General features: G+C 38.6%; 6 protein-coding genes across 13 annotated transcripts; 1 reads left to right on the top strand and 5 right to left on the bottom strand.

The window, feature by feature from the left end:
* Positions 1 to 63: 63 nt before the first annotated feature.
* LOC116918958 lies at positions 64 to 5,008 on the bottom strand. 2 transcript variants are annotated; one of them, XM_045171102.1, is made up of 19 exons: positions 4,753 to 5,008; positions 4,553 to 4,670; positions 4,011 to 4,189; positions 3,772 to 3,907; positions 3,550 to 3,695; positions 3,027 to 3,407; positions 2,828 to 2,963; positions 2,624 to 2,760; positions 2,419 to 2,546; positions 2,222 to 2,347; positions 2,008 to 2,154; positions 1,753 to 1,895; positions 1,336 to 1,688; positions 1,193 to 1,269; positions 997 to 1,134; positions 792 to 914; positions 579 to 736; positions 373 to 508; positions 64 to 269 (listed from the first exon to the last, which is right to left on the bottom strand). In XM_045171102.1, exons 1-19 carry the CDS (start codon positions 4,928 to 4,930, stop codon positions 192 to 194), a joined length of 3,018 nt encoding a protein of 1,005 aa, XP_045027037.1. In that variant the 5' UTR covers positions 4,931 to 5,008; the 3' UTR covers positions 64 to 191. The 2 variants fall into 2 exon arrangements, with proteins under 2 accessions (XP_045027037.1, XP_045027038.1); XM_045171103.1 differs by lacking the exons at positions 4,553 to 4,670; positions 4,753 to 5,008 and adding an exon at positions 4,258 to 4,410.
* A 207-nt stretch (positions 5,009 to 5,215) lies between these two features.
* LOC116918959 lies at positions 5,216 to 9,075 on the bottom strand. 2 transcript variants are annotated; one of them, XM_045171105.1, is made up of 16 exons: positions 8,638 to 9,075; positions 8,465 to 8,566; positions 8,340 to 8,406; positions 7,837 to 8,283; positions 7,481 to 7,762; positions 7,280 to 7,419; positions 7,044 to 7,221; positions 6,884 to 6,983; positions 6,561 to 6,751; positions 6,421 to 6,497; positions 6,224 to 6,358; positions 6,039 to 6,164; positions 5,812 to 5,972; positions 5,619 to 5,754; positions 5,465 to 5,555; positions 5,216 to 5,406 (listed from the first exon to the last, which is right to left on the bottom strand). In XM_045171105.1, exons 1-16 carry the CDS (start codon positions 8,716 to 8,718, stop codon positions 5,351 to 5,353), a joined length of 2,370 nt encoding a protein of 789 aa, XP_045027040.1. In that variant the 5' UTR covers positions 8,719 to 9,075; the 3' UTR covers positions 5,216 to 5,350. The 2 variants fall into 2 exon arrangements, with proteins under 2 accessions (XP_045027040.1, XP_032780672.2); XM_032924781.2 differs by having other exon boundaries at positions 6,561 to 6,826.
* A 146-nt stretch (positions 9,076 to 9,221) lies between these two features.
* On the bottom strand, positions 9,222 to 17,147 carry LOC116918954. Of its 5 annotated transcripts, none has more exons than XM_045171100.1 (20): positions 17,012 to 17,147; positions 15,857 to 15,954; positions 15,347 to 15,796; positions 14,932 to 15,288; positions 14,527 to 14,868; positions 14,100 to 14,435; positions 13,687 to 14,046; positions 12,959 to 13,627; positions 12,184 to 12,900; positions 11,854 to 12,120; positions 11,667 to 11,794; positions 11,419 to 11,602; positions 11,263 to 11,359; positions 10,935 to 11,194; positions 10,797 to 10,876; positions 10,601 to 10,735; positions 10,420 to 10,539; positions 10,174 to 10,355; positions 9,971 to 10,106; positions 9,222 to 9,905 (listed from the first exon to the last, which is right to left on the bottom strand). In XM_045171100.1, exons 3-20 carry the CDS (start codon positions 15,399 to 15,401, stop codon positions 9,735 to 9,737), a joined length of 4,596 nt encoding a protein of 1,531 aa, XP_045027035.1. In that variant the 5' UTR covers positions 15,402 to 15,796; positions 15,857 to 15,954; positions 17,012 to 17,147; the 3' UTR covers positions 9,222 to 9,734. The 5 variants fall into 5 exon arrangements, with proteins under 5 accessions (XP_045027035.1, XP_045027034.1, XP_032780656.2 ...); XM_045171099.1 differs by lacking the exon at positions 17,012 to 17,147 and adding an exon at positions 16,688 to 16,976; XM_032924765.2 differs by having other exon boundaries at positions 15,347 to 15,954.
* On the bottom strand, positions 17,077 to 18,700 carry LOC123470606 (probable tRNA pseudouridine synthase 1). 2 transcript variants are annotated; one of them, XM_045171109.1, is made up of 8 exons: positions 18,556 to 18,700; positions 18,388 to 18,494; positions 18,259 to 18,330; positions 18,041 to 18,178; positions 17,863 to 17,983; positions 17,643 to 17,788; positions 17,468 to 17,566; positions 17,077 to 17,217 (listed from the first exon to the last, which is right to left on the bottom strand). In XM_045171109.1, the coding sequence occupies exons 2-8, from the start codon at positions 18,485 to 18,487 to the stop codon at positions 17,186 to 17,188; spliced, it is 708 nt and encodes a 235-aa protein (XP_045027044.1). In that variant the 5' UTR covers positions 18,488 to 18,494; positions 18,556 to 18,700; the 3' UTR covers positions 17,077 to 17,185. The 2 variants fall into 2 exon arrangements, with proteins under 2 accessions (XP_045027044.1, XP_045027043.1); XM_045171108.1 differs by lacking the exon at positions 17,077 to 17,217 and having other exon boundaries at positions 17,269 to 17,566.
* A 121-nt stretch (positions 18,701 to 18,821) lies between these two features.
* Positions 18,822 to 19,626, top strand: LOC116918970 (putative ATP synthase subunit f, mitochondrial). Its single transcript, XM_032924791.2, is given in 5 exon segments — positions 18,822 to 18,984; positions 19,167 to 19,265; positions 19,331 to 19,360; positions 19,363 to 19,446; positions 19,510 to 19,626. Coding segments are annotated over 5 exon segments (324 nt in total). The 5' UTR covers positions 18,822 to 18,905; the 3' UTR covers positions 19,542 to 19,626.
* Positions 19,620 to 21,395, bottom strand: LOC116918968 (ras-related C3 botulinum toxin substrate 1). Its single transcript, XM_032924788.2, has 6 exons — positions 21,154 to 21,395; positions 20,784 to 20,855; positions 20,608 to 20,725; positions 20,481 to 20,543; positions 20,277 to 20,411; positions 19,620 to 20,213 (listed from the first exon to the last, which is right to left on the bottom strand). The coding sequence occupies exons 1-6, from the start codon at positions 21,186 to 21,188 to the stop codon at positions 20,058 to 20,060; spliced, it is 579 nt and encodes a 192-aa protein (XP_032780679.1). The 5' UTR covers positions 21,189 to 21,395; the 3' UTR covers positions 19,620 to 20,057.
* Between the last annotated feature and the right edge of the window lie 57 nt (positions 21,396 to 21,452).

A 21,452-nucleotide genomic window follows, 5' to 3' on the forward strand; every position in this document is an offset into this window, starting at 1 on the left:
CGTTTTGGTTCCTGGAACTAACAGCTTAATCAAGAACAGGAGAATAAATGAATCCACCAAAAATTCCGAATACAGAAGATCTTCCGTTAAATCAAATCCACTTTTAAACCGGCCTTACCGCTTTAAATCCGCAGTGCAATAACACGACACAGATACTGGGGAGAAAATTTAAAAAATATATAAATATGGCGCTACATTTGTCCTCCGTTAGACGAAAGTCTTGTCTTGACATAGTGAGCAATGCAGGTATACAGAAAAATATATTGCGCCTGAAAGAAATAAGGAATTGATAACGTATCAAATAGACGCCGTATTTTTTATCATTAGAGTATTACTAAGTTAAAAATAAAGTACTGCGGTTTAGCGACTTACCTCCGATTGAACCATTGATGTGCGGAAGCGTCTAAGATGACGAACTGTCCTTGGAACGTCAACAACATCAGTGATGAGTACTTGTTGGATTAGGTAATCGAGAGCTATGAATGTACCGGTTCTTCCAACTCCAGCACTATGAACAGAGGTAGCTTTGTTACTTTTACAGCCAAAGAGGTTGTCAATAGTTTAATTGTCATGTTTACCTGCAGTGGACAACGATGGGTGATGGAGAGTTCAGTTGTCTAGCTTCCCTGCGAACAATTTCAATAAACCGAATTAACTGTTCAGGCTGTTCAGGAATCTCAAAATCCGGCCATGCCGTAAAGTGAAATTGCTGGATCTCTCGCCACAGATCAGAGGACTAGATGAAAGGAAGAATTAAAGATGGAATTTTTTGAATTATTTCTTTAGAATACCTTTGATATAAGAATATTCCGTGCCGTGTAGAACGAGTTTACACTTTCGTTCACCAATTCTAATTTCAAGTCCCCATAAACCACCGATTCACCTTGGTCGGGCCAGTATTTTTCACATTTTTTCTAATTTAGAATAAATTTTTAGACAAGTACAATCAGGTCATACTATTTACTGCAGAATAATAAATTACTAAATTGTGCATACTTTGCCGCATTCGTGAAGTGAAGTAACCATGGCGATCAGTTTTACTTTTTGTTCCCATATCATTCGCCAGAAATCTCCTACAGTATTCTCCTTTGGGCCTTGAGCAGCAATGTACTCGTTTTTTGTCTCATCAAATCCCTACAAAATTGAAAATGTTAAAGTGACACTTACCCACAGGTAAAATGGGATACCTTACAGGAATAAAGGAGGCGTTTATGTAACTGTCGTTTTGGCGCTCCTCGGAGTGAGATAGTACAACACGGTTGAAATCATCTGGCCAAACACAAGACAGAAATTTACATTTTTAGAATATGTTTCAGTATAGAAAGCAAATCTTACATGGGTGGGTGTTCAAGAATCGATTTTTGATTTTATTTTCCGGGCGTTCGGCCATTGTTCGAGCCAATTTTTTTGCTTCAATTTCTGTCAACTTATTAATTAAAAAGAATTCCATGCGAGCTTGTCCAGCATCGAAAGAACATAAATCTCGAACAAACAGTGGTCGCTTTGTCATTTGAGGCAAAGTGTTTAAATCATCTTCAGCATTTCCCATGGAGCTCTGTCGGCTATTGGACGAAATCCTGTTGAAGTTGAAGGACGGAAGCCTACTGCGACTTATAGACGTAACTCTGTTCCGGCTCTCAGTTGTCGACATAGAATTGTTAACTTCCGTTTGATTTTGTATCGCTTCCCTTATTTTAACATTAATTTAACTCTTATAAAGAATATGTATCATAGAAATTTCCCGGGACTGACCTTCTCTGCATTCTTAGAAAGACGAATGCAATGATGAAGGCGACCAGTAATAAAATTACAATTGCAATGATTGGCACCAAGAAACTTCTCGGGACAGTTTGCTTCAAAAGATCTCTCTCTCGTCGAGTAGCGATCACCTCCATCTTCGTATTGTGTTCGGATGATAAAATGATATATTTCACACGGTTTCACGTCAAATTCAAATCGGGATGCGAGATTTGAAATATTCCTCACGAATTCCGTGTTTGAACGCACCTTTCTGATCAAGATTTGCCATCCGAGAATTTTTGGAGTTTTGACAAATTGGATGATTCCAACTGATGACTGCTGTACCACGCTGATCAGAGCTACTTTGTTTTTCAGGCCGGATAGAAACGTCAGTGGCAACTCCATCCGGAACGTCTGCAATCGCATTATGGAATAGTCGACAATGTTTTAAATCTTTTGTTACACGTAAAAAGATTATTACCCGGTAATGGGTTGACGGGGACATCAAACGAGCCCAATGGAATAGGTATAAGTTGAACATGGATAAAATTTTTTCTGAGAGTGCCACGTCACATGGCAGGATTTTCCGATACAGTATTGTGTTTTGCTAGGAATGCAATTGCGAAAAAAGACTCATTTATTAGGAACTATGAAAAATTCTAAAGGATGGTAACTTACCTGCTCAAGTATGACATTCTTCAATCCTGCTGGAGTGGATAGGAAATCGAGACAATCAACTGGAACATGCCACTCCACAATGGAGCCATCAAAGGATGAGTTGCTCAGAGCGTTAACCACAGGGGCCCCTTACGATAAAGATGATTGAATTGCAAGCACGGATACTACGAAACAATCGCAACAGATAATCCTGATACAAAAATACCTGGAGGAAGAGTTATAATTTGCACCGTATCTATGCCAACTTTAACACTATAATTTGTGCATGGCACAATGTTTGAACGATGTTCCCAATTCACGACGCAAGTACTATCGGTGCATGTTGTATTAGCATCCGACAGGCTGATAATAGAAAAAAAAAGAGTCAACATTAAGCATGGTAAATGCGTATGAAATATAACAGTTTTACCTCAAATAGATTGGCATCTGATTATTAATTTTTATGGGTATTACTACGTTTTTAACATTTTTGCAGCGAACGGGAATTTCCCATTTGATTTGAAATCCATTTGACGAAATGTCAACAATTTCAAGATTTTGGATTTCTTCCACGACAAGAAGCCACGTTTTAAAATCTCACAGTCAATAATCGTAATGATGTTTTTTACCTCTAGATTCAAGCGATTGCAACACGAAAGGTAACGATCCGAATCTCTTCAGTGATGCATCATTTCTTTTTTCTGGATGAACAAGGTTGATGGAATAGTTGATGCACGATTTTAAGGCAGACTGAAATCGCAGGGCTTCTCCCATGCCAGGGCATCCATTTGCACTATTTTTATTGAATGTCAATCTGCGCCTTGAAATTCCTTTAATGCACGAAGAATCTATTTGACTATTATACGCATTCTGTTGCGTATTAGTTTCAAACACAATCAATGAGTAGAAGGCACCAGTATCACTTGAACCAAGAGGACAAATGGGATCATTCCATTCTAATTGAATGTCTGCAAGCTCCACCTTGACGGAGAGATTATGCACCGCGTGTGCTTGAATCCACAATGAAAATTCATTCAATGGAAAATGAATAAATAAAATGAAGAGATTAAAAATATATAAATGTATATACGACCGTAAAATAAGGCTAGTTGATACGGGACTGCCTTTTGTTGACGATAGGATTGATCTTACCATAATATGTTTCCACGTCCAATGTGGCTTTTTCTTGATTAACGTGTATAACATGAGGTATACAATCAGGTATCTGGGCCTTGGCAAGACGCAATTCACAAAATTTTGCTGTTGAGTTGCACCTGGCATCAACTATGACATTATACCTGTAAATGAGAGAAATTTGATACGAAGCGTTAAATGTGAACAGGCGTATAATACGCTTAACCAAATTGAACCTACTTTGGATCTGTAGGGAAAGAAACTGAAACTGAATTCATGTGATCAGTTGTGTTGCAGTCAATTTTCCAAGTTAGTTTTACTGGGTAATCTTCATCATGAGTCAGCTTCAACATTGCAGAATTCTGAATAATGGGCACTAAAAAAGGAAGATGCCAAAGCAGAATGTTATGTTACATGACATAGTGTGATTTACTTCAAGTTTAATTTTTAAACTGAAATATCTATAGAATGGAAATTACCTGTAGTGACATTGGCTGAATTTTGAAGGCCAAGAATAAACATGTAATTCATACAATTTTCGATCGGGAAATAAGGGTATTCACATGTTGCAGTTTTCTCCCAAAGATGTTGATTAACATAACACCACTCATTCATCACAATTCTGTTCTGGTAATTTTCTGTCACTGAACTTCTAACCCTAAAACATTTTTCAAGCATATTGAAGCCATGTTTAGGTGATTGGAATACGTAGAAAGAAAATACCACCTAACACTAGTACACGCAATATGAGAGAGTACCAAAAACACGTGTAGCCCTTAGGTTGCAACTCTTCACAAAGAGGAAAGGTAAGAAAGAAAACAGCTGTGCCAAAGGCTGTGGGAAACTATGGAGGGACGGTAAGACTTTTCCGTAGTATCTCAAAGAATCAGAAAATGTTACGTTTCAACTAATGCAAAGAAAAAAAGGCAACGACTTTCAAAAACGTTCCAGGAGGGAGGCAGGAGAAGAAACAATTTTTGGCGAAATATAATAAAGATAGATGTGTATAAAGAAAACAAACCTGAAAATCTGCAGCATCCTCCTAGAATTCGGTTTTTTGTCAGCCTTCTTATCTAACACAAGATCCCAAGTGAGGAGAATTTCTCTTGTTGTTACTGTAGCACGGAAATTTCTAATTTCTGTAATTTATTTTCAGAGTTATAATTTAAGTGCAATTTAAAATACATGTTAGTGAGTTTAGCCTAGTTTTTCTATTCTTACTAAAAGTACTAAAGATATGCGGCTCGAATGGTCTGTAAGCAGGATTTTCGATACTCCTGTACCAACTTTTCGCGTCCGTTCCTTGTGAACCTTCCTCTATGCACAGAACCCAGTTGTAGCTTATTAAGGTAACTATTATTACAGTCTCCAGCAAGTAATGCAATCGCAGGAGGGTCATTGTTCTTCCAAGTATTATGAGAATAAGGACGCACTTTATATGCTATTGGTTTCTTTCTGAACTGAAGAATTCTACGAAACTGAAAATCGGATAGAAAAGAACTGCAAACGGGCCATTTTTAATTGCGACATTACAATAGGAAACCGGAGCAACCACAAACAGGATCAGTCGGCCTTATCTATTTCCTCCGTTCGTTTGATTTGAATACTGCAATAACCTCACACGAATAAATTTAGTAAAAGATGCCACAGAAAGAATAGAGCGCCATGAAAAAACCAAAGATAATCATGGTGTACCAGTTGTTTATGCTTTTGAAAAGATTTACAAGCGTCGTAACAATGAACTTCCAATTCTTGATACATGTAAATATACAGGAAAAAAACATTCAAATGACCGTGCCGTATCACGCAATCGACCTCCTTACGCTACCTCGTTCAGCAATTGATTATTTCCATTAGTCAGCAAGTTTTCTGCATCTGAATGCGAAGTTATTCAATAGTTAAAATTCGAGACATAATTTTAAGAAAAAAAAACCTGTGTCCGGTGTATCCTCGATGTTTCCCGAGGAGAAAAGTCTAGTGTTGACAAAGTGAGACATACATCGATATACATATTCGTACTGCTCCTGTAGTTTTTCGAAGAGAATCAATATTACTGTTTCAAACGTCAAAAATAAGACTAATGAAACCTCGCTTTGGACCATGTTGATTCGGCATTCTCTCATGCGCAATACAGTAGAAAAGATGTCAATTTCTTTTTGTACACGAGCTGCTTGCATCAGCCAGTCTACGGCGATGAAAGTTCCTGTTCGACCTACTCCAGCGCTGAAAAATAGTTAAAAATGTCAAGTCTAGTACTTGGTATTACTTTGGAAGGCATACCTGCAATGCACCACAATGGGTTGATTTGACGATGATGGTGTCTCATTTACCAAAATTCGAATGACTTCAACAAATCGAATCAGAATTTCAGGACGTTCAGGAACACCAAAATCTGGCCAACCTTTTAAATAGGCTTGTTTCACTGTTCGAGATTTTTCGCTCTTCGTGAACGTGCACGAAATGTTAACATCAATCAATACATTTACTCATAATGGTTTGTCTGTTACCAATTTGACTTCGAGGCTGCGGATGGTATAGTTTTCAAAATCTATTTCGTTCAATTGAGAAACGGAAAGGCTGTCACAAACAAGCGGAGTTTCCGCGTCCTCTGGCCAATATCGGTCACACTTGGGCTACCAAGAAAAGCCAATATCAAATGAACATTATTTTGATAAATTTGAATTTACTATACTTTGCCTCTTTCTTCAAGACCTGTCACCATAATGATGACGTACACATTTTGTTCCCAAATCATTCTCCAGAAATCTCCTATGGTACAAGTTTTCGGTCCTTGTGTAGCAATGTACTCCTTTGGGCCGCTGAAACCCTATATCAGGAACAATGACGTTAAGAAATTAAAATTAAATGCACTTTGCCAATTAATCTTACCACGACATACGACGCGTTGATATAGTCCGAGTCAGGACTGTCCGGTAACAAACTGAGGGGAACACGGGTATGCTCATCTTAAAAATTGAAGTTCCCCGGGGTTAAATGCTCAACACGATAGCGATTGAAAAGTATCTTACAAGGCAAAATGTTAATGTAGCGATTCTTGATTGTGTTTGTAGATAACAAAGCGACGGGAGCGTCCTTTGGGCGACGATTATCGGACAAGATGGCCAGATCTTGAAATTCCATTTCCAAGAGGTGGCCAGCCAACGAACAGAGACGCTGCGTAACTGTTTCTAAATTTCGCACTTTTACGGGATGAGCGCGTCTTCGGTTCACGTTACCCAAAAATGATGATTTTAACCGGAAATTTTGCTGTGCAACTTGCGATCTTTGGTCACGCCTATTTTTCTATTCGTAAAGCTTGTATACAACGATAGTCAAATTAGAATTAGCTTACCTTGAATGCCACGATCGGAAGCAATATAAGGTAACACAGATGAGCATCATTATAAGAATACTAGAGACGACGATAAGTCCTACTGTAACTGCATCGTACGCTATCGGTAAAATGTATCATCAGACTGCAAATAAAACTTTTAATGTAAACTACAGATTACTGCTGGGTGTCTGTATGCTAACTGATGACGAGTATAACCGAGAACCAAGCTGGATTCCTTCTTGATTATCCAAAACTTCAATATGAACCTTGTACTCCGTTGCAGGTCGCAGCTGGCAGACCATTTCCTCTTGTGTTTGTTTATCATATTTCAACACCCACACGTACTCTCCAACCTCCTGAATAAGTCAACATAATTAAAGATTGTCTGAATAATTCAGCTGGAAGTTAAGGTACCGAAGGAGGGTCCAAATGAATTCGAAATGAGACACCACAGTTGACCAATTGCCTAACATTGCGATTCAGTGACCAGTTAACAATCAGGCATGTTTGATTTATAGCCTTTGCGTTGGCTTTCATGTCTTTAATTTCAAAACCTTGTGAGCAAAGAAAATATTGTTAGTTCTGGTGTTATCCAGTTTGAACTTAGGCATTTACCTTGAGTGTCAGTTCTACCGATGTGTCGAGCTGGCTGTCTCGATATTATTTCATTACTGCCCTCTACACCGATGCTCCAAACAGCAATTGAATAATTCGTGCAATGCTCAACTTTGAATTCAATTCGTCTATCATCGATAGTCTCGGTAATGTTACCTACTTTATCGACACTTAAACTGTAGCGATACTTCAAATTACAATTCAAATTCTCAAGTGATGGTTCCCAACGAATCACCAGGTTGCTCTTGCCTACATCATAAGATGATTCGATCTTGGATGGCCCTAAATAAATTTTCCATATTTTCTCAATCTATGTGGTTATCTTTAAAATAAATATTTCTTGATTTCTAACCTACATTTTACAAAAGGTGTCAGTTCGGTTGTCTTCTTCAGGTTACTTTTGCCATCAAGAGGGACGAGACTGAACTCGTACGAGAAACAAGGCTCGATAATTAATTCGGCATTTTTATCTTGACTGCCATCGCCGCAGGTGAAAAAGTACCGTGTTGGTAATAATTTTTCTAGTTTCAATTGATGTTGTCCAGAATTTGCTTGCCGAGAACAATTGTAATGAATAACCGCTGATTGCATTTCCGCTTTCTTTGAAAGAACTAGCTTCCATCCTATTTGTTGATTCTTGTGACTTTCTTCAAACCAAAACACCATGACATGGTCTCCGTCATCCTCATCCGTTTGCCAGAATGCGGTAAAATTATGAATTTCAACAGGCACTGGTGACGTGTACTTTGTTGAAAAGATAGTCGAGGAATGAGATGTAGTAATCGAAGAAGCCTCTGATGTCACTATCGATGGAAAACAATTTAAAAACGATATAAATTTTCATTTAGAACATGGATACCTTCAACAGTGTTGACTGCCCCATTTTTTTCTGACTGTCTGGATGGCTTAACAAAAGTGCTGGATTCCTATATAAAACAAGTTTTCATGGAGGAAAACTATGGGTATAATTTATGCTTTCATTACCGTCGAAGATGTGGTCATTGGATATGTAACTTTCGAAGTCAATAGATCAACTTGAGTGGTAAATTTTTCATCTGGTGAGAAGGCATGACTGCTATTGGCCTCCTTGATAAAACAAAAATACTGTTAATAAAACACAATTAATTTTTGTAGGTAAAATTTGATTCGTGTTTTACAGTGGTGTTGATTAGTTTTCCATAAGCGATGGCTGAAAGATAAGCAGTAATGATGGCTACCAAAACACTGTGGTAGGCCATTAGATGAAAAACAAAATACAAAGAGAGTTTGTTGACTAGAATCACGTGTTTTCGAACGAATCCATGCACATACAAACTGTAACTGCTTTTCTCTTTTTCACGGGATCGAATGGCACGAACGAGTAGCACGTTTGACACTCACTTTCTATTGGCCAGTCAGTCTGTTGCAGTCAAAATAATATATCCTACCTTCTGAAATATCCGCTTTTGATTAGAAAACACAAATTTATGTAAAACGCAATGTTTCTTTCGCTAGAGCCACAATCATAGAGTTTGGTGCACAAGTAAACCAAAACTTCCGCACCCAACACTGTCTTATCGCTCTCTAGTCGAAAAAAAAGGAAAGATAGCACAATGTTCAAACAAAAAGAAAGAAAAAAAAAATCAAGTTCCTATGCTTGGGAATATTCCGTGCACAGGGAACTTACTATAGCCACAAAGTCTATCCGTCTCGCATGTGATTGCGTTTTCAACAGGCGTTACCTCTACAATGAAATGCGATATCATCTCACATGTATATTTACGCCCCTGTTTTAACGGTCCGCTTCGTCTGTTTTTAATCGGTTTAAAACCAAAGCCATTTCGTTTTCTAACCCAAGTTTGATGACATCATACATAAAAATAAGGGCAGGTGAAGAAAATGCACGTAGACGACAATAGATCAAAGATTATTGACCAAGTGTCGAAAGACTATAATGTTTCATTGATAAAATCAGAACCAGTTTGGCCAGCGTTTAAATGAGCATCGAGTCCACCACAAGAATCGGGACGAGCACGTAATGCAAATATTGTTTGCTTAACGTTAGTCGTCCTTATCTAACTTTCCGCTCACAGATTGTATAGACAAGAGCTCGTTTTAAACCTACTCACAACCCGTCCTCTTGACACCGTATGCTGTTCAAATACACGAAGTTGGCTTTCAAAAGCCAACAAAGTTATAGTTTAAAATATAAAACCATACTAGCAAATAAACTAATATTTACATCGGAAAATGGGCAATGAATTAGTGAGCATTATTACACTGCACTAAATGCAGCACCTTGACCTTTCTTGAAAAACGAGAGAGGAGTAAGCGCAATACTGTCAGGCGATTGATAATCGGCCGAATTTAAAGACCAACGATCTTTCAATTGTAACTCATTACGGCAGTAGCTCTCGATGCATTTGTAAAGGAAGTGATATTGTTCCTGTAAATACGGCAGGGAAGAAAGTGAGAAACGTTCCACTTGGGACGAATCAATTTGCAATTTACCTCGTTCTGCACCATGCGATCACGATCCTCACGTAATTTAAGTACTGTACCAAACACGTCGATAATTTTCTTACGTCGCGCCTGTTCCATGAGAATATCTAACGCTATCAGAGTTCCTGTTCTTCCGACTCCAGCACTAATTAATAATAAATTAGGAAATTTTTTAATTGGTTCTTTTAGCCAAAGGTTGTTGGATGATTCACCTGCAGTGAACAATGATAGGACAAGCTATCCGGTAAGTATTATAGAGTGAAACGCTTTCAGCTCGCATTGCATGAATAAAATGAATGAGTTGTTCTGGATTTTCTGGACAACCGAAATCTGGCCATTTAGTATAATGCATTTGCCTTGCAAATTTTGGAGCACTCAATTCGCCATTAAAAATCTAAACAAGAAGGAAAGTACCGTCACTCGAGAATAGTGAAACTTTTCGTAGGCGAAATGCTTACTTGTGTTATCAAGAAATCCCGAACAGTATAACAGCTTTCTCGTATTTCATTTATCAGTTCAACGTACATATTACCATATTCACATGATTTGCTAGACGGCCAGTATTGGGCACATTTTACCTACAACCCAATGCACACTGAGAACCTGATAAAATTTCAAGATAAGACAGACTTATCTTACCCGTCCTCTTTCCTCTAACGATGTGAGGGCCACAATCAGTTTAACATCTTGTTTGAAACACATAAGCCAAAAGTCTTCAATGGTTGATGGTTTAGGCCCTTGAGTGGCGATGTAAACTCGCTTCCCTACATAACCCTGTAAAACACAACGTACAGTTCACTATATCAAATTTTGTGCACCTGTGAACGGAATGTACCGATATAAATGAGGCATTGATGTAATCCGAGTGTGGAGGTGTTCCCTGTACAGTATTTAGTCTAACCCTCGAATGATCATCTAAAAAGAGAAACTTGACGTCATGTGTTTACGAGACGAAAAAAAAAAAACACCTTACATGGAAGAATGTCACAGTAGCGATTCTTGGCTTGATTCTCAGGCAATTTGGCCACCGAGCAACTTGCCTTATCTGACGACATTGATTTTATCAATTCAAATTCCTTGCTTAGTTCGTAATTAGAGTCTGTCTCTAACCACTCGATTGTTCGTCTCAGTTCGTTCACTAAAATACGTTTTCTACCGTTCATTGCTCGTGGCGTTTGGTTAACAGATGTTGGTTTATCTTGGTCGACTGTGAGACTGGGATTCAAAATAGTGCTGTAATGAAATAAAGAGATTGTAGTGCATTGATAAGGATTAAATAACCAAGTAATGTACGCGCATACTTTTGGCTTTTTCGACGTAGTACAGCACAGTAAAAAATTGCAAGCGCTAAGATTGGGAAAATTATTCCGCAAACTAACGAAGTGGTGTCTATCATACCTGTCCAATAGATTCGCCTGTTGGGATGTACCAAATAATAAAGTGAAAGAATAAAATACCTGATGCCGTGTCCCATGTGAAGGCATGTGAGGTAGGATCGCTCACGTAAGTTTCTCCTATGAAATTGCAAAAGGTGGCGATAGAAACATTGTATAAATGTTCTTTTTCAAATCCATCGTTAAACAAAATCCATGTTGAATTCTTCCCCCAAATGGTCTCGTTGTACACAACATCCGTTGAAGTCTGAATAAACAAAGGGCGATATTATTTAGTTGGTGGTAAGTAAGTATCGTTGAAATAAACTTACTGATTCTTTAATGCTGACTTTGTATCCTGAAATACAATCGTCAATTTCAGGTTTTAGCCATGATACGTTCCGCGTCCACTCATTGTCTAGAATGCTTACGTTGACTTCAGACTGTACAGGTGCGGGATCTATACATAACAGAGAAATTACAATCTCTACATTGACCTAACACCAACAATCGTCTTACCAACAACATCTGTGTAAACAAAGACACGAATTTCGCTTTCATGCAAATCAGATATTGAATTTGGGAGAGCCTTCACCGATGCGAGAATTCTTGTGCATGGTCGTAAGCTATTCAGCGAGGCATAGGTATCTTTGGTTAAAGTTTCCTTATTGTTCCATAGTACTTGATAGCCTTCGACGCATTGAGGATTCTTCTTCGGGACACCCCATTCAAGCAAAACGCTATTTTTTGTTCCACTCCACGTCAAGTTACTTACAACTCCCGGAACTAAAAAAATTGAATTCCAATTTAACATTTAAAATTAAGCTGTGTATCCGTAAGAAAACTTACGTTCGATTTCAGTGGTAGCTGAAACAATGTTATTACTTCCAGGTTGGACGTCCAGATTGGGGTACTTTATATGGACGCCAAGTGTATAGTTAGTGCATGGGATAAAGGGCACTTCAAAGTTGATGGGATGATCACCATTTCTGCAGAGTATCGAGTCGGAGATGTTAAGAGTTAAATGGGTGGCGTTCATATACGTGGGACAATCTGGAGGCAGGATCACGGAACTTTTCAATGATAATTCTGTGAGATTCCACACACTAATCGGTAAATGACATGTTGGCATCGGCCAGGAAACGATTATCCATCGTGTACCAACATCTTGCACAGTCAAGTTGTTGACAGACGCCTCGTTTTGCATAGGAAGTGTTTGGGTTTTCGTTTCCCAACCAAAAATATTTTCATTGGCACTGGGTAATTGGTAAACGGGCAGAATCTTGATGACGTAGGGAGCGCAAGAATCGAATTTATAACCGCGATCGCAAACAGATTCATTCAGTGTCATAGATACTTGACCGTTTGGAATTTTGTCAAGACACTCGGGTTTAATTTTTAAAAATGTCTTGCTGACATGTGTTGTTGAATTCCAATTTGGTATGACGGTCACGTTATAGTACACTAGATTGGCAGTTGAACGGCATGTTGGTTCAAACCACGTCAAGGTGAGCGAATTTGTACCTTGGGAAGCTACAATCGGTTGTTTAATTTCCCCTCCATTACCTAAAGACAAAAGAAATATGACGCAAAATTAAATAATTTATCAAGTGGCATTTTGTACCCGACTTGGATCCTATTTGGATTACTGCGCCGATTCCGCTTATTATTGAAGTACCTATGTGAAACTGTGGCACTAACGACACTAAGTAATTTGAACAAGGAGAGATTTCTAATCCGGCACAGGGTAAACTGCTGTTAAAGCCGATTACCAAGGGATTTGTGCTGCAGCTTCGAGATAAATGTTTCGACTGGGAAACGCCATTGAAGACATCTGTAATGTTTAAATGGTATTCCGTGATAAATTTTTGGCACTCACGAACTGAAGATTGCCATTCAAAGGTAATCCAATCCGTGCCGGAATCTTGCGCATTTATAAACACCGTGGCATCTTGCCCAGGTGTCGTCGTCCTGTTTACAAGGCTGGTACGTCCTATTGGTCCATTGATATCAAGCTTGATTTCAAAAGTGTAATAATTGCACGGGAATAAGGTCTGTTCATGGAAACATCTGGAGCTCGTGTTGAAGCTGATAAATGTGACGTCGTTAGTTTCGGTGGGGCAAAAGTACAGCAGGCTTCCATTCGTGACCGTTTGGTTTGGCGGAATAGAATTAATTGTTATCCACAAACCAGTGACGTCTTTACGACAAGTTTCTGTTGACGCTTGCCATTCGAAACTGATCCAATGTTTGCCAGCATCAATATTTTGTGTTACAGGTGTTATGTGGTAACCTGTATACAGAGTTTTCATTATCGCTTTAATAACTCTGCTTTTGTGTTAAATTTATCACCTGGAAGAGTTTTGCTAATGATACTTGGGTTAGCACTTCCATTCAAACTGTCAAAGAACTGTGGTATAAGGTAGATTTCATACTGCGAGCACGGAAAGATGCCAGGGCTTATCCAATTGTTTGAGCATGAGAAACTGGTATTGAACATGATGTCTTCGTCATTTTTCAAGTTACAGTAGCAATCTTTCATAGGTATGAATTGAAGGTTATCATCTTTTCTTGACTTGAATGTACTTGGAGCTATGCTAAGCCAAAAACCAGTTAAGACGTCCCTGCAATCCTTTACGGACGTGGTCCAGTTGAAACTTATCCAGTCAGACCCAGTTTTCATCGATAAAACAAAAGCTGATATGGTTTCACCTGTTCAAAAGGGCGTTAACCTTGTCGAAAAGAAACATAGCATCGTAACTTACATGTGGTTCTGCCCGTTGAGCTGTCACGGTATTCGTTATAAAAGATATCGAATATTTTGGGGATGACAGCCACGTGATAATCTGAACAGGGTGGTACTATTATTCTTTGATCACAACCAGTCAAACTGGTGTTGAAAAAGAATTTCGAATCTGGAGTGTTTTGGGAAGTTATGTTGCACTCATACAGTTTGGAGCTGTTTTCACGCACACTAATTAAATTAAACTGAAACCCGGTGGTGGCCATTTGACATTGTGATACGGACAAGTTCCATCGAAATGCCAACCAATCTGAACCGGATTCGACTGGTTCATCAATTTGTGTCTGCAAATACTCCGCTGTTTTCACGCCCAGTTACATTTTTCAAAAGAAAATGTTTGTTATTCTCAGTCGAACGAATAAACAAAAAAGTATTATCAGATTACTGACGAGGTTTGGTTCTGAGCGTGGCCTTTTCGCTGGGCTGCGATCGGTACGAGCCAAAGACCTCCACTTCGATAACAACAGAGTAGACGGAACAAGCATCTAATATCAACAGTTCTGGGCAGATTTTGGAGTCGAAGATTGTCATCCCAGTCGAAGATCGGTTTGTACACTCCAAAGGAACTCGAATTCTTTGGGTGTTATTACCTCCACCAGGAGAAAAAGAATCGAATCTCATAAGGTAGGAAGTAATTGCTCTTTCACAGAATTTAAGATCCTGCCAACTCATAACGACCCAATTACTTCCCGTTTGAAGGACTTCAACTTCCTTAGGTGCCGCGTCGGGACCTGCCAATAACTGTGATTAACATAATTTCCTTACATAAGCATTAAATCAAGAAAAAGTCGAACCTGGCAAGGTAAAAATCGAAGTGTTGACAGGATGCCCAATGCACGACGAATACTGAGGAATCATCGTGAATGTGTAGTTGCTACATTGGCGAACGACAATGTCTTCTTTGCAACACAACGTCGAATTGAACAAAAAAGAGTGATCTGTTCCATACAAACAATCGATTGATGGAGAGCAAGTTTGAAGCTCTGCAGGGAATTCTTCTTTTTCAAAGGGACCATACAGAGTCACGTTCAATCCAGTTAGATTTCTATGTACACACAGTGTACTTGAAGTAGTTGAGTTGAATGGAACAGCAAACCAACTGCTGCCAACCTGTGTGGGCCCCAATACCAGTTCCATGGATTGACATGTACCTGTAAAAAGCGCCAACTAATACCTGTTATCCGATTATACTTTAAAAACTAAAATTACATATAGGTGGGGTGGTTGTGGGGGTAGTTCCTGGTGTAGTAATAATGGTGCTCATTTCAGAGGTTTGCTGAAATCGCGTCGTTCCAGTCGTTGAATTGGAAGACGTCGCAACGCTTGTTGTCGGGTAAGTCAGATTGTCGGTAAATGAAGACTCTGAGGTTATACCATTACTAGCAGTAGATGACTCAAGTGAGTCGTTTATCAACAAAGTAGTCGATAAAGTAGTCCAGAAAGCGACTCCAGTTGTGGCAGGTGAAGTCGTCTGTGAGTCCACAGCATTGGAATTCACAGATGATAGTATGTTGGAATCTAAAGTGGTTGAAGGTACATCAATGAAATCCGCCCAGGTGGTTTGCGAAGTATCAGGTAGGGAAGTTTGCTCAAAGCTGGAATTTCTCGTCGACGGTGGACTGTTTGCCAAAGAGGACGAAGTTTCAACAGCGGAAGAAGCTGTCGTTTCAGAATAGTATTTTTAATCGTCCAAACTGTCGACATAGATGATTCCGTTACGTTGTCTGATATGGATGCTTGATCACTCACAAACAAGTCGGTAGTAGGCGATTTTAAAGCCTTATCTTCCAGTCCATTCCAAATCGACGCCGTGATCCCTATAAACAAGTAAATCAATGGTTAGTTTTCAAATTATGTTTTTCCCTCCTTTGATTATGTAACCCGTGGAATGCACGAATGTAGAAAGTGAAAAGAAAAAATAAACGCTTCACAGCATCGCGTTTGAATTGGCGGTTAAAATTACATGTTTTCGTCTTTTATCTCTGTGACTCCTAAGCGAATGACATGCCAAACAACTCCTATTTCATTAAGTAAATACAAATGTCAATTTAAGATAGACAGTTGCGTAGGTCACCCCACAAAAATGTCGTCAAAGGCCATAAAGTCAAGAGTGGAAAGACAAGTGACACATTGATCGTATCACACGATCGCCGTGGAGAGGCAACTGAATGAGACGTATTGCATAAAAAAGACCGCTTTCAAGGCAATTATGTTTGTGCACCAAAGAAAAAACTGGTCACAGAACAACATCGGTTAATGATCGCCACAGGACAGCAAATTAGTTCACTTTTGCCAACCTTGTACATTATCTGCTTCATTCGTCGATAAAAATTAAAAAGAAAAAAGGCTATTTCGTAATAGTACATTAATTTTATGTAGTTCACGTGTTACAAATTGAGAGTGCTGTTGTCTTGATGCCACACATATCTCGTATCGCAACTTCATAACGCAATGGCTTGAAAATTCGATTTCCAGTTAATGAAAATTGGCAAATCAGGTGACATAATATGGTTCATTGGGTACAGGACATAAACCTTCTGAAATTCCTACCAGAATAGTTTGTCACCATAGCACCTCTGTGGGACAAGGGCGGTAGAGCAGGGAAGAGTTCATTTCCAATTGCGCGAAAATCGCAATTAAGAATAAACACGGCAGTCACTGCGTAGGCTACGAGCATGACGGATGCAGCTAAATAACAACCCACAGTAACCTGCAACCGACAATATCGTATGCCAAGTGTTCAAGATTGACTGTAGAACAAAGCCTAGTCAACGAATTACAATACTGATCGTGCTACAAACTGCGAAGAGCGAGAGAATAGATAAAGACGTGTGCAACTAGTCACGAGATAAGATAAATACTAAAAATATTTACCTGTAAAATCATAAGTTTGTAACTGCATGAGAGCTATGTCGAATATTTGACTTCCGCCCGATCCATTTCATGCCATTCACTTCCGGTCTAAATTGATATGTATCGAAACCCTACTGCCTTTCCGCCGACGTAGATAAAAAAAACTGCGGTTTTAGTTTTACCGCCAACACCGCTTCACACTGCAGACGCATATGGCATATGCAATTCTGACGACGATGAATAGCGATAATTATTTAAAAGCATTGTTTAACAAAATAAATAATCAAACTGTCATTTATTTGACAAATTCCCATTTATGCGACTGTTTTTTCCCAATCTTGTTTGATCCACCGTGCTTATGTTTCACAGGGAACTGACTTTGATTTTTGGAGGCATTTAATGAGCGGTACATGGTCATTTGACAATCTAGATATTCCTCTGTACTTTGCCACATATCAAGAATTTTCTGTTTAATACCTGAAACTGTGCAATCTTCCTCCATCAGACAATGATCGGTTTCAAAAGGACCTTGTCGAATCCTCTCCAATTCGTCGAGGTAAGCACAGCTATCTAAAGCTAAAATTCGAAAAAACAACAACTTTAGATTGCCAAATGTTACATCTACTGTGGTTCAAAATCTGCACATGCCTACCTAATCCTAAATCATGAACCAGGCTGCGTACATAGAAACCTTTGCTACATGATAGCTCAAATGTTAGTTTGGGAAGTACAAATTCAATAACTTTGAAGTCGTAACAATTCACCAACCGTGGGTTCGGATCTACCACTGTTCCTTCTCTACGAAAAAGATACGGTGAAAAAATTGCTTACAAACATTGGTTGACTTTCAGAAATAGTATTAATTTAATTACCTGGCAAGATCTGACAACCTTTTACCTTGAAACTTCAAGGCGGAGAAAGGCGGTGGCTTCTGTAAAACCTGCCCTTTCATTGCTGTAGAAAAGCTATTTATATCAGAGAGTGTAATATGATCTAGTACATAAAAAGCTGTATTAGTAAGCTGTTGTGTACAACTTAAATAATTCATACCAAAAGATTTTTCCATGATAGTTTTGCCTTCCTTGTTATAGGAGTCAGTTGCTCTACCAAACACACAACTAGAATGATAGACTTTTGATCCACCTAAGAAGGCTGGCAGCTTTGAACATCCATCATTGATCCCAACCACTATATATTTTCAACTTAAGAACTTAAAAGAATGTTCAGGTATAAAAAAATAACTAACAAATTAAAAAATGCCAACATACCCAGTACACCTGTGGCATTTATGTCTAAAGTTCCTCCATGGCCCATTTTAACAGGAGTGTCACTCGTGTTTTCTAACAATATAACATAAAAACAAAAAATCATTGCAAAACATATTACCCAAATATTACCTTTATTTAGTTTTATTTTGATGACTTCTAGCAACTGAGAGGAAGTAATACCCCGCGGTTTGAACACCGGGAAAATGCCTTGTAACCGAGTGATACTCATAATTATCCTGAAACGTAACAAAATTAAGAAAAGTCCACAGTATTTCTTTGAAAACTATGGGAACATACTTAGTAATAACAGACTTAGTATTAACTCCACTTTACAGTAAAGGTGCACACAAACATAAGGGAAGGTAACAAGCATGATCATATGTTCTTTACATGAGCATGGACAGTTTTCAAAACTTTGCATATTAGTAAGTGCCAGATTGATTAATACTAAGTGAAAGACAAAAATTAAAGATTTTCTTCGAGGAAGAAAGGTGCCCTTTTTATTAGGTTTGCGTGGGTGATAAATTTTATTGGATTCTATCAAATTTTAAGAGTAACGTTTACAATAATGGCAACCTCAAATGTAGTCGTCCTGATCAGCCACCATCTTTCTAGGTTATCCTCTCGTTTCTTAACAGTGAATTACAATGGCGTGGGGCGAATATCCAGCAGGCTACAACCCAAAAGTCCATGGACCTTATGATCCAGCCCGCTTCTATGGAAAAGGTTAACAACGCGTTTAGGTTATTCAAAAAAATTATTGGTTTAGGAAAATTAGCTGTATCTGCAATTTGTGTTCGTTGTAAAACCGGGTCGTGGCTATATTTTTATATTTCACATTTAAATATTCTGTTATAAAGTAAGATCAATGTGCAGATACTGACATAAAATGACTTTTGGTTCTTAAGCTGATACTGCCCTAGCCAATGTGAAATTGGGAGAACTTGGTGCGTGGCTTGGACGTAGAAACCTGAGTTTGGGAGGTATTGCAGGAGGCTTCAGCCGTGGTGAGTTGCATATAAAATTGCTTAACATCAAAATTGAGATATACAACTAATTAAACTCTGTTAAGGTTTTTGGCGCTGGCAACACAAGTACCTTCAGCCAAAAAGGTTGGAATTGCCCCATTTGTGCAATTTACTGTTGGTTCCATGATTTTATTCTATGCCCTCAATTATGGAAAAATGAGTAAGTACTACACAAATTGAATTGGAACTGGGAGTTTCATTAACCTGCAAATTTTATTTTCAGAGCACCACCGTAACGTCAAATACCACTGGTAAAAGTTGGTCATGCAAGATGTCTGACAACTCCATTTGTATAGCCAATTCAATAGCTTATAAAACCAATACATGAAAACAAAAAGTTCTTTGTTATTTTATTATTTTTTTTTTGTTGATCAGCATTACATCTATGATGGTACTCAAATCAATTCCTACAAAGTCTGAAAAAAAAAAATAATAAAGGTGATCAAAAATGATAGGTGAAACATGAAAGAAGAAAAAATGATGTAAGCTAAGAATTAACAATGGCAAACGCAGGTCGAAAGTTTCGAGTCGGCACTAAAGTTAAGAGATAGAAAGCCCTGGAACGTAATTTCAATTCAGCGTTGTGCGCGCGCCTCGACAAATTTTAGGGGGGGGTTAATTCACCTTTAACAACTCGCAAATTGTACAAGAAGAATTCGCAACCAGGAGTGTAACGAAGAAAGATTACGAAATTGAACTTAAAAGAATTGATGACATGAATTTTGGCCAGAAGGAAAAAACAGAACAGATGAAAGGAAAACGTTTTGGTCTTCACAAAAAGCCGCATTTGGACCCTTTTTTTGGTTTGGGAACGGGGCAAAGGACAGCCCTTATTGCTTCGTCGAATACTGTTTTCAATCCTTTCTGGGTCAGAGCACTACATTCAAGATATTTGACAGCACCAACTTCTTTCGCCATTGCAAGGCCCTATTGTACAGTAATGACAAGTAGTTAAAGCAACAAACTAAAAAATTGTACAAGTCTTCATACCTGGGGATAAGTGATTGGAGAGAGTTTCTTTTCTTTTAACTTCTCCACTGTATCTTTATCGTCGCGCAAATCGAGCTTAGTTCCTACTAGTATAATCGGCGTGTTCGGACAATGATGACGTACTTCAGGGTACCACTGCAAGGTGGATGATTCATAAAATACATTTATAACATACAACAAATTGTTGAGTTGTGTTTTCCTTACTTTGGCACGGACATTCTCAAAAGAGGCAGGATTGACCAGAGAAAAACAGATTAGAAAAACATCCTAAAAAATTTTTAAATATTTAGAAATAATGCCTCACTTGTAATAAAACTGACAAGTGTTTTACCGTTTGAGGATATGACAAGGGCCTTAACCTGTCATAATCTTCCTGACCTGCTGTATCCCATAATCCTAGATTGATAGGCTTACCATCTACCATTACATTTGCAGAATAGTTGTCGAACCTGAAACAGATAAACTAAATATCATTATAGTTCCAAATTAGTGTTAAAAACCACTTACACTGTGGGGATGTATTCTCCGGGAAAGGCATTGGTAGTGTAACTGATGAGCAAGCATGTTTTACCTACAGCACTTTAAAAAAGAGAATCAAAAAGCTAGAATGAAGTGTCAGGTAATCTCACAAGTTTGAGGACACCCCCATTGATTCTGCAATCACTCCCAATATGGCAATGTTTATGGGACACTGCTAGTTGTGGCAACAAGTGAGGCATATTTTATTTTTATTTTGCAATCAAGACATGACAGCAGGTCCATCAAATTTTGTATATAGAACTCTACGCAAAATTAAGAACTCCATTTGCAAACAGGGTGGGTACTATGTGTCGTCCTTGAATAATAAAGGTTGATAAGGAAATTGAAGCTAACTCACCCGTCGCCCACCACTACACATTTGATTGCTTGCATTCTCCGTTAGACACTGCACACGTTTAACCAAAAGTTGTGGTAGAAAAAAAAACACCCGGATGAAAAACGTTATTCGTAATCGGTCACAAATTAATAACGCAAAACAAATTTGTGTTCTTGCTCGCTCTCTGCTACTATAATGATCTAATGAAACTCCACAAGAGGAAAAAGCTACTGTCTGGGTGGGGGCTGGGGATATTGAAGCGTGGTGCAAATAATGCCCATCAGAGGGCCGTATCGCTATGGAGAAGGTCGAAACTATTA

Source organism: Daphnia magna, linkage group LG3 (genome assembly GCF_020631705.1).
Source record: "Daphnia magna isolate NIES linkage group LG3, ASM2063170v1.1, whole genome shotgun sequence".
In the NCBI taxonomy this organism is placed as follows: Eukaryota; Metazoa; Arthropoda; class Branchiopoda; order Diplostraca; family Daphniidae; genus Daphnia; species Daphnia magna.